Source organism: Rhinichthys klamathensis, unplaced genomic scaffold (assembly GCF_029890125.1).
Source record: "Rhinichthys klamathensis goyatoka isolate OS25496 unplaced genomic scaffold, OSU_Roscu_1.1 h1tg000059l_1, whole genome shotgun sequence".
Classification (NCBI taxonomy): Eukaryota; Metazoa; Chordata; class Actinopteri; order Cypriniformes; family Leuciscidae; genus Rhinichthys; species Rhinichthys klamathensis.
The window spans coordinates 1,823,196-1,835,238 of NW_026606604.1; the positions used below are offsets into that span (position 1 = coordinate 1,823,196).

General features: G+C 39.6%; 1 protein-coding gene across 1 annotated transcript in view; it reads right to left on the reverse strand.

The window, feature by feature from the left end:
• The window catches only part of vipr1b (vasoactive intestinal peptide receptor 1b), a 93,059-nt gene that overhangs the window by 25,201 nt on the left and 55,815 nt on the right, over positions 1-12,043 (reverse strand). Inside the window, exon 4 of the mRNA XM_056248877.1 lies at positions 4,206-4,306. Within this exon, the coding sequence (XP_056104852.1) occupies positions 4,206-4,306 (101 nt within the window). The remainder of the gene's footprint in view (positions 1-4,205; positions 4,307-12,043) is intronic.

Consider the following 12,043-nt stretch of genomic DNA (forward strand, 5'->3'; position numbering starts at 1 on the left):
TTACATTTTGTCTTGGTCTAAAAAAGTATCTCACATGCATGCAAGGTTTGATGTCAGTATTGTGTTCAATGTGTAAAACTAAATATAAAAGATTTTTAAAAAAAGCACATTGCTCTCATGTATGACGAGAGTGGGGTCATTCACTGCCCCTCAAAACAACCTTCATAAACACTACAGCTCATAAAAACAACAGCCATGGTCTCTCTCTCTGACCATTACTCAGTGCACTGGCTTTTTGTCCATTTTATTGGATCCTGATGTCTGAAAAGGAGGATTCTTACTCAAGGTTTTCTTTTCTGTGGTAAGAATGGGAACTGTGCTGTCTCGCCTATGCAAATCTTTAAAAGACACACCTGCATATTTTAAATAACCCCCTCTATAGCCTTTGACCAAAGTTGAATATAAAAACCTGAACATAGCAACAAGGAGCACCAGATGCTCATCAACAAGAACACAAAATTCCTTTTAAGTCCCATGCCCACATATTCCCTGTGGCTCTGAAGACCGAACATGCTGATTACCCATCCTGTTGATGCGAAAACATGGTGGGAAAGATTTCATCAAAGGGCAAAGGTCATTTGCTCTTCACTTAACTATACACTGCTCAAAAGATCAAGGCTTTTCATGTTATATAATAACTTCAACGATGGCTTATTTGTATGTTTACAAATGCCTCCAAGGGCTGACATCTATGTGTATCGCTAAATAAAGGAGCTATTATGTTTGGACTTAGTTTGCACTAGGCAATAAAAGGCAGGCTGGAAAAGGAGGCTAAGAGGTTGACTGAAAAAAGGTGAACATTAAAGCTTGGGGTTTTTGGGTGAGGGACACTCAATTTGACATGAGAATGATCGTTTTGTGTGGGCTAAAAGTCCAATACGTCAAGAGTCTAAGCATTTCAGTGTTGTATAATGCCAGTGGAGTTGAAAACACTAGTTTGACATAAATCTTCTAAGATATTTTGCATGTACGTATGATGCTCTCTAAAGTCTCCCAATTACCTTAAGTGATAGGAAACTACTTTAGCCCTATTTGGATGGTAATTGTTTCTCATGGGGACTTCTAAAAATACATTTGCATGTACCTCAGATGACGATTTATTCACAGTGGGGGAGAAAGTTCTGTGATACTTTGAACCCATGAACGTGTTGCTTACGTGGTCAGTCATGTAATCGTCAGCTGTAAACGACATTTCTGTTATTGCTTGGACAATTAATAAATTCATATTTAATCTTAACAATAGAAAAATAATATCTTATTTATTATTTGATTATTTAAATATCCTGTTTAAAAATAGGAACGTGCTATGGTTTAAATGGTTTTCTGTCTAGCATTTTATCTCTCAAACTGATGGATGTAATTTAAAAAATGTGGATTAGCAGATATACTGTACTTAGTTTAGAGTAAGTTAGTGTAACGTACGGACAGAGGCGGTCGGATCCATGTGCAGAACTTTATTAAGAGGGAACATCAGAATCGAAGTCAAACAGGCAAAAGTCGAGGCAGGCAGCACAGGTTCATAAACAGAGTCCAGATAACAGGCTAAGGTCAGGAATCCAGGGAAATACAAAGAACTAGAAACAGAGAATAATGCTCGGAATGGTACGCTTACGCTATACAATACTTCGCACTGAACACAGGGCAAACACGGGCTTAAGACAGGAAAACTTAATCAGCTTAAAAAAACACACCTGAACATAATAAACATAATGAGTCCATAATGAAACATAACATGAAGAGAGAGTGTCCTCCAGAGGCTCTCGAGGGCACTACAGCTGCCGATCGTCACATAACCCCCCCTCTAAGGAGCGGCTTCCAGACGCTCCTAAGAGCTCCGGGGGGAGGTCAACGGGGGCTGGGATGGAGGGCTAGGCCCATGGAGAGGCAGGAGGTCAGGCCCATGGAGAGATCTGGGGCCTGGAGACCAGAGCAGGGTAAGAGACCATGGGGGAGCACACTTGGAAGGCAACCAGGGTGGAACACATTTGACAGGAGACGAGGGCATAGGAGGCTCAGGAGGAGATAGCGCCGACAAGGTCCATGTCAGCTCTGCCTCCATGACCCTCTCGTGGGACCTCTTACTGCCCCCCACCAAAAAATACTTGGGAAAATCTAGGGGGACAACCTCCGGGCTGGCAACGGACTCTGGGACAGTCTTATGGAGCTTGAGAGACATTGGCAGGGCGATGAGCAGAGACGGGACCGGCAGGGCGTGGCGCAGAGGCGGGGCCGGCAGGGCGAGGCAAAGAGGCGGGGCCGGCAGGGTGAGGCGCAGAGGCGGGACCGGCAGGGCGAGGCGTCTGGGAACACCCACCAGAGCCTGGCGAACCAAATGAGTCCTCCTTCTCCTCCTGCGACGGTGAGTCACTGGGCTAGATACTCTCCCTTGGCTAGATTCACTCACTTGGTTAGATTCGGCACTTGACTCACTTGTCTCGGCACTCAGCTCACTTGACTCACTTGACTCACTTGACTCGGGACTTGACTCACTTGACTCGGGACTTGACTCACTTGACTCGGGACTTGACTCACTTGACTCGGCGGCACTTGACTCACTTGACTCGGCGGCACTTGACTCACTTGACTCGGCGGCACTTGACTCACTTGATTCGGCAGCACTTGACTCACTTGATTCATTCGGCTCGGCACCTGACTCGGGACTTGATTCGGGGCTAGATTCACTTGACTTGGAACTTGACTCAGGGCTAGATTCACTTGACTCGGGATTCGATTCTTTCGAGTCGGCTGGCACGTGCTCAAACTCCAGTTCGGCCGGCGAAACCTCCGCTGTATCTGGATTAGCAAGTTCAACAAAACCAGTGCGGAATGAGTGAGAGAAATCAGCCGCAAACGAACCTCCCCGATGCAGGGACAAGAGCAGTTCCTCAGGATCTTCTCCAGCGGGGAGTTCAAAAGCCTCTCTGAATAGGGCGATAAATACCTCATAAGAAGGGAACGACATCCGACCTGGTTCCCAGAATGTACCGACCCACTCCAGGGCCTTTCCAGTGAGCAGTGAGCAGATGAAGGAAACGCGGTCGTCATCCGAGGTGTACAACTGGGGCTGAAGATTCATATATACGCTGCACTACTGAAGGAATCCTTCACACGCCACAGGTGAGCCATCAAACTTGTCAGGAAATGCCAGACTGAGATAGTCAGATGCGGTACTCACACTGGGTTGCGGTGGAACAGGTGCAGTGGCAGTTCGGGCTTGATTAGCCGTTGTGCTTGAGCTCTGCGTAGACCAGGTTTGCACGGAGCTTGCTAGTTCCTCGACGAGAGAAGTTAGTCTCGCCAGCTGAGAACGATGAGAGGCTAGCATGGAAGCTCGGGTCTTGACCACGGTGGATAGATGCTGAAAGTCTGCTGGATCCATGTTTGGCGAAGTATTCTGTAACGTACGGACAGAGGCGGTCGGATCCATGTGCAGAACTTTATTAAGAGGGAACATCAGAATCGAAGTCAAACAGGCAAAAGTCGAGGCAGGCAGCACAGGTTCATAAACAGAGTCCAGATAACAGGCTAAGGTCAGGAATCCAGGGAAATACAAAGAACTAGAAACAGAGAATAATGCTCGGAATGGTACGCTTACGCTTTACAATACTTTGCACTGAACACAGGGCAAACACGGGCTTAAGACAGGAAAACTTAATCAGCTTAACAAAACACACCTGAACATAATAAACATAATGAGTCCATAATGAAACATAACATGAAGAGAGAGTGTCCTCCAGAGGCTCTCGAGGGCACTACAGCTGCCGATCGTCACAGTTAGAAAGTCTCAAAAGATCACATGATTTTGTTCTCTTAATTCCTTTTCTTCTTAACAGCTCCCATTCACTGTAGTAGAGTGGTGTAGTAATATAATTCTTGTAAACATTTTCCAGTATTTCAGTAATAAAAGTATCCATATTTAAAATGTGACGCGCAATGGTGCGCAGTGGTCAAAAAGGATTTAGACAATGACTTTTGAATTAATCCCTTCTTGTAAACTCAGAAATGTGGATTCAGAGTTCGGATGGCATTTAAATTCAGAAAAACAGTAGGTAATTCGGCCAGGAATTTTTACGCAGATGGTTGGAGAAAAAAACTTAGACGGCAATAAAAATCACTGACAAGCCCCTGTACTGTAAAAGTTAAAATGATCTTACGTCCCCGTGAGAAACAATTACTCGTCGAGCAGAGAAACAATTTGTACTTACATCGTCAACAGTGCCATTCAGATTATAGCCACAATACACTGCGATTTCCATTGGGTCCATTTCAGTCCAGCCATCAGCAGTGCAAGTCTTTGAGAGGTTACCTGTGTGAGAAATGTAAAGGTCATTAACCTCAAGATACACATGCTGGCTGCTCTATTTAGAAGTTGCATCTGTTTATTACTCTTTTGATTTTAACTGAAACAAAGTGAGCCCTGAGAGCTGACGTCCTGGAGTGAGTCCACACAAAGTTAAATGGCCACGTCATCCCTCTCGCTGAGGTGTTTCTTGGCACTTCTCACTGCACAGTGGCCCACTGAATGCAAAACTCTGTATCAAATCAATACGCAATGAGACCCAACTGAGCACTGTGATTCAGTGAGCATAATGTTTTGATCTATGCTGTATACAAATTTGAACAATGAATTATTGAGATGCCCCCCCCCCCCCCCCCCAATGTTCAAACCAAATCTACACCCTTGACTTAAGGGAAATGTATAAATTAAATGTAACGTGTATGTTCTGTTTAAGCCTGCCTGAGTTCGTAGTTTGTTTCCTTGGTAACTCATTAGTTAAATCATTCTGTTTAGTTCCCTCATTATTCCCCAAGTTGTAATCGAAAGTATTCAACCCCAATTTCAAATCAGGTTTATTGGCCAAATTTACAGACTTTCAGCTGTTTGCAATGAAAAAAATCCAACAAAAGTAATTGAAATAGCTCAACACAACAAATGTTTCAAGTGGTTTCCCCAAATTCAACTGAAACCTTTGACTTCTGGAATCTCAAAAGTATTCAACCCCCTAAATATAATCCCTCCAACAGCACAAATCTGCAAAGCTGGTGTTGTCTAAAGCACACCTGATGCAATTAATCAAGGGCTTCATTGAACACATGAAATATCTGAACTGGCTAGGTTTGTTGAGTGTTACGTTTGACTGCATGTTAGAAATATGGCGAAGTCAAAAGAATTGTCCAAAAAGTAAAGAGTTTCAAAAGTAAGTTTCCTCACCCTTCACAAACAAGGAAGGATACAAAAAGATAGCGAAGGCACTAAATGTTCCTAGAGACAAAGTTAATAGAACAGTGGTTGCACTACCTGGCGGGTCAGAAAAAGGAAGCTATCAACCAAATTTCTGAGAAGTCAGGTTCAGAAAAACCCTTGAGTGACTGCAAAAGACCTACAGCAAGACTTGGTGGCTACAGGCACAGAGGTTTCAGCTCGCACAGCAAGGCACGTACTAAACGCATGCATTTTCTATGCTATAACTCCAAGATGTACATCACAACTGACCCAAAAGCACAAGAAAAGTCTGCTACAATGTCTTGCTCAAAATCATATAAATAAGCCACAGAAGTTTTGGGATTCTGTTCTGTGAAGCAATGATGCAAAACTTGAACATATGAACATAACTTTTCAGTCCTATGGATCAGTGGTATGTCTGGAGGAAGAAGAATGAAGCATATGCTGAAAAGAACACTCTGCCAACAGTTAAGCATGGTGGTGCTCGGTGATGCTCTAGGGCTGCTTTGCATCCTCTGGCACTGGAAACCTGCAGCGTGTGGAAGGCAAGATGGATTCATTAAAGTATCAGGAAATCCTAGGAGAAAACGTCATGCCGTCAGTGAGAAAACTGAAGCTTGGACCTTCCAACAGGACAATGATCACAAGCATACCTCAAATTCCACCAACGCGTGGAAATTTCTACAGTGGCCATCACAGTCAACTGACTTAGAAAATATCTGGTGGGATTTGAAGAAGGCGGTTGCAGCACGCAAACCCAAGAATATTTCTGAACAGCAGGCCATTGCTCATGAGGAATGGGCTAAGATTCTTAAGAAGCGCTGCCAGAAGCTGGTGTCTGGTTATACATCTCGTTTGTAGCAGGTCATAACAGCAAAAGAGTGTTCTACTAAGTACTAAAGATGCTTGCCATGAAGGGCATGAATAATTTTGAGACTGCAGACGTCATTAAAAGTTGCATTTTAATTTAAATTTGGAGAAACCACTTGAAACATTTGTTGAGCTATTTCAATTACTTTTGTTTGATTTGTTCACTGCAAACAGCTGAAAGTCTGTAAATTTTGCCAATAAACCTGATTTGCAATGGGGGTTGAATAATTTGATTACCACTGTATTTAAGTCATGAGTTCTCCTTAGTCCTTTGTCTTTGAGATAAGTGGTTGTGTTAGCTGATTCTCCTGAGTTCTCCTGTAATTTCCTAAGTGTGATATTAAAGACTGGTTGTTATATTTCCTATGTCGTGCACTTCATTACCACAGCCACCATTAAAAAATTCAAATATTTTTTGTAATTTCATCAGAGCCAATTTTTGCTCTCACAAAAATTACCCTGACAATTTGACAGATTAAAACTTAAACTGGTGAATTTTTACTAAATACAACAAAAACATCCTAATTTTCACAACCAATTAAAAACAGTAGGCTACATAGTATTATAGGTATTTAAATTTGTGAATTATTTTTTAAATCTGTTAATTTATATGAATTATTCAACACGACCAATTCACAAGAATGAGTCAGGCTTTCCAATACAACATATGAGAGAGAGAACAGTTTAAGATGAACCAATTCACAAAACTGGGCCTTTTATATATTTATATGAGCCTTTTTTCACCTGATCACTTCATGTTTCTACTGATTGGATAGTTATCTGATTTGTTAAGACGGTTCCATTTACACTTGGCCACATAAATTAATCAGACTTAAGAGCATTTTATATAAGAATAAGGGGGGGCATTCAATGACTAGATGTGGGTATCCCACTACAATGATAGCCTGGAAATCCAGACCCAAATCCGAAAGATTAAGGGTCTGGCATTGAGTAATGAAAATCGCCCAACTCGAGGGACGGCACCAAGCATGCATTTGAAAATCTCATTGCACGCAATTGGATAACACTACGACCAATCACAACAATATGCCCCATATGTTTAGCTACCAGCGAAGCTAACTGGTAGATTAGACAGCAAAAACGTCCTTCTTGCAAAGGAACGATTCGAGCGCCGTCTTCTGTTCATCTTTTAGATAAAAAGCCAAGTCTAACTCTTTCATTGTAGCGGCCAAAGCCGTTTCAAACAACTGGTGTTTATCCATAGCCATCTTGCAATATTTACTAATAACTTTTGACGTCGCAGCGCTGTTGTCATCTGTTTAGCTTGCCTCTGGCCCGTCTATATCAGATACACCGATGTGATTGGTGCAGCTCGGCTACAAGGGCATAGTTAATGAACATCATTATTACTCAATGCCAGAGTGACTCGCTGAGCAAATTCAAATTGTGCTCTCGCGAGAACTCTGGATTTCCAGGGTACTACAATGATGCATTTAGAGAGAGAATTGTCTCATGGTCCACAGACTGTGGAAAATATGATGTATACTTCAGGAGGAAGGCCACTTAATTCCTCCTCAGTGAATTCATAGCGGATCCTGTGTTACAATGTCACACATTGATCCAAAACAAGCCAACCATTTTTACTCAGGCTTGAGTTAAAAAAGACTTCAGGCCCTGTGTCTTTTTATTTCAATGCGCTTATTATGTGAACACTGAATAAATGAAAAAAAAGCAAGCAATGAGGTTTCTTAACATTGCAAAATGAAAATAGAATAGAGGCATACAATAGAGCACTCAAATGGAAACACACTTAAAAAAAAAAAACTTTCCAAAGGGAACAAATGCCAGCAGAAACAGGTTAAATGCATCAAATCTAGGCACAAAGACCACCTGTGCCTGCCCCGACAGAAGGTGACCTCCATCTAGACATAACAATAATGGCCACTGCTGAATTAATCTCAAAAGTACAATACGCGTTTTCCAACTGTTGGAAAGACTTATTGGTAAATTAACTCAATTAATGGAATTTTTTACTTTTTCCCCACCAAAAACTTAATGCAAGTGGCAAATCATACACTGGATTAAATTTGAAGACGGTTAAATAGGGGAAATGATAATACGGTCTATTTGGCCATTGCTATGTTTAGATTTGGCCTACTGACTCACCCAGGGAAACATTGGGTAAAAACATAAATCTAAATCTTAAGATGTGCATGTCAGAACAAATAAACCTCTTCTACATTCACCGCCTGTGTGAAAATTTAAATAATCCATAAATAACTCTAAGATACAAATATTAAGAAAATTATGTTTTATCTCTCTTTTAATTAACCAAAGAAGACATTGTGACATTTGTTTTTGTCAATAGGCTTATGTTTCTCTAATAACCTGAGAGTTTTATTGTTTCTTATATGTATTGATCTGTTTATTTGTCATTTGGAAGATGCACCATAAGAAGTCAATAATGGTAAGTACTAAACACAGCTTCAGAATGTCAAGAGTGCAAAAGCAGGTTGAACTTGAAGGTTTCTTCGTCAGCAAGTTGATTGGCTAATTGCCTCATTAAAAAAAAACAGACCTAAATAAATTAATTGACGGAAAGCACCAATATTAAATGAATCAACAGATTAATCAACTCTGCAATGATTAATGACGTGATTAATATGGTTCAATACTAGCTTGCGATTAACATCAATTAAATTGTTTCTGTTACTGATAATTATACGGTCCACTATATTAGGCAATAAGAATAAAACAGCAGTAAAAGTGAAGCTATTGTAACATACAGGATATTATAAAAATAAAAGTAATTTGTAGACTACTTAAAACTGCAGATAATTCTATCAGATTTGGAAATGAAAAAGACAATAGAATAAGGATTACATTTTCTACTGCAAAAGATTGTCTGGGGTGTGAAGAGTTTATCAAATAATCCTGACATCATAATAAAATGTTGAATGATCCCATCTAAAACAATTTGAACACTGTCAACTGCTTGAAATTCAGTTGACTTTCACCTACTAGATTATTTATTTTTTGACATGCACGTAATGTATCTTTCGGAATTTTTTAGATGCAAAATCTCATTCCCATAATCCAACAGCACAACACACAACATCTGAATCATCAGAGACTCTTTCCATAATTATTAGTCAATATTTTAGCATTGATTTAAACAATTTAATGCATTAATAATGAAAGGTGCATCATGCTTAACATGTAGAATTAAGATTCTTTTTCACTTGCTATAAATTAATCCATTTTATACCTGATGCTAGTCCCTGGTTTATCTAATATGCATATTGTTGAGATTTTCCAAAAGACATGGATTAAAATCTGCTCATTTTAATACATTGAATTTATACAAACACGTTACCAGCACCTGAAAGCTTGTGTAATATTATTGAAGGGGATGTTTACTCTTGGCTTTTAGTGTAAGCTTTGTTTGTCATGTAAGGTTGACGCCAACCCTCTCACATTTATCAACGTGTGCAAACACCCACACGCAATACTGTATATCCATCCTCATTCCTCACACATTATTCCCGTGGACCTCCGGCTTTGTCATAAGCCACAGAGATCCCATGAAGCAAATCCAGAATGTCACATTAATCCTCGGTATTGAACTACGGACAGACTTTTATCATTCTGTAAAGCCTAATCTATCCTTTCCCATTCAGAGAGAGCATTGTACTGCGTATGCTTTAAATGAAAATCCATTAGAAATGTGTGGGACTTAAGTGAAAGATGTTGCTCCTGAATAGTATTTCAGCAGTAAAGCACCAGTAAAGTATGTTTCTTGTGCAAGATATTCAAATATTTTGAGCTTCCACATCATAAGGAGAGTAAATGTTCAGTTCAAAGGGCAGGAAACAATACATCACTTCACAGGACGTGGAAATTAAGTCAGCAGTCTCTGCAAACCACAAAAAAAGTAGTACACAAAATTTGGCTACAATAAATGTGATGAAAAGGTTCAATGTTTTTACCCAAAGTAATTCACTTCAGGTTTGGTTTCCATAATGGCATATGAAAATATCAAGCTCACAAGATGCAACAGTTACACAAAATGGGAAAAACATTCATGCTGTACATTAACAAGATCACTTTTATTTTATTAATCATTGCAAACATCAAAATATATAACTACATTTAGAGCCCTTAAATATGACAAATGATATGAATTAACAAACACACACACACACACACACACACACACACACACACACACACACACACACACACACACACACACACACACACACACACACACACACACACACACACACACACACAATATATATGCTTTAATATATAAAGCATATATTATAAACTATAATCTATAATTATACTTATATTGTACTATGTATTTAATAGTTATTTATTTAAATTTAAGTATTTTTATGTCAAAATAAGACTGAGACAGATACAGCTTAATCTGCCTTAAGTTTGATGACATTGCAAGACATTTAAAAAAAAAAACACATTTTGTCAACTGAAGTAAACTTCTACAGATATTCCCTGCTCAGTTCTTTCGGGAGCAGTGAACACTGCATATAGGGACCCTGTTCATAGGAGTGCAGCTACAGTGAGGTGAGAGTTTTTTACACTGCTCAGAACTTCACAGCTATACATCTGCAAACCAGGGCTCAGATGGAAACTCTGTTCTTTTTCATTTAATTGAACTCTGTTGCTAAAAATAACCCCATCCGATGGCAAGGAAGCACCAGAAGAGCTTCACTAGCTGGCTGTGGGGAGTCATATAAGTTACAAAATGCATGACTGATCCCTTTTGGAGAAAGATCAATAAATGTGTTTTCATTTATTCAGCACTCACCCTCCTTCACCCTCTATGAAACAAGCATTTCCGTTAGATGATTGAATGAACTACTGATTTGTGATATAAACATGGGCACTAAAAAAATCCAGTGGCATACTATGCATCATTAATCAAACATTCATTAATTAAGCACTCCTGAGAGGACTAAATGACATAACAAGAGTAAAAGCCTTGCTTAATTAAATGTTGAGGTTGAGCACCTCCATGAATACCTCAGCAATACAACTTCATACAGAAAAAAACTGGCTGTACTTGTTTATTCTTGTGTGAGAAAAACAGGTGATCAGGAAATAAGTAAGAACAGTTCGATATATTTATAAACTAATCTTAAAGGTGCAGTAAGCGATTTCTGAGAAACACTGTTGATATTTGAAATTGACACCCAAACAAAAACACACCCCTCCCTTCATTGCTCCGCACCCCAAAAAATGAACAAAGCTATGCAACACACTAACAGCTCTCCAACGTCTCTCCAGCGCTGGAAAGCTTTTTCAATATTAATGCGGATCCTAGCTCTTGCCTGACCCTTCTTCTTCAAATTATATTCCTCTGACCTTTTCCTCTTGGGTTATATCTCATCTATCTCTCTTTCTACAGTCTTTCTACAAATCCGATCGGTCCGATCCACTTTGTTTTTTCCTCCTATTTACATACATACTCAGAACAGACATCTCGCAAATATTTATTAAGTTGTTTGTTTAGGTGTTGAGTTAAATTTTCAACAGCGTTTCTCATAAATCCCTTACTGCACCTTTAAAGAAAATTTAAGCCATGCAAAAATCATATTAAAACCTGTAATCACATAAAAATCATATAAAAAACTGCCCCATAATAATTAAAAAACTTGTGCATAATTTGAAAAAATACTGCTTAAATCTACTAAATTACGATTAATAGTTAAAAACTAAGAATTTAAATACACAGACAGAGTAATCTAGATAAAACAGAACAGGTGTCAAGGAGACTAATCATGCAAAACCAAGGAGACTAACTAGGGAACACAGGCAAACTAGGGGTGTGTTTACCAAAAGCATCGTTAGCCAACTATGGTCGCAAGTTCCTTTGAACTCTATTGGTAACGACAGAAATTGCGACCATAGTTGGCTTTGGGAAACGCACCCCATAACAGGGAAAACAGAACACAGTAA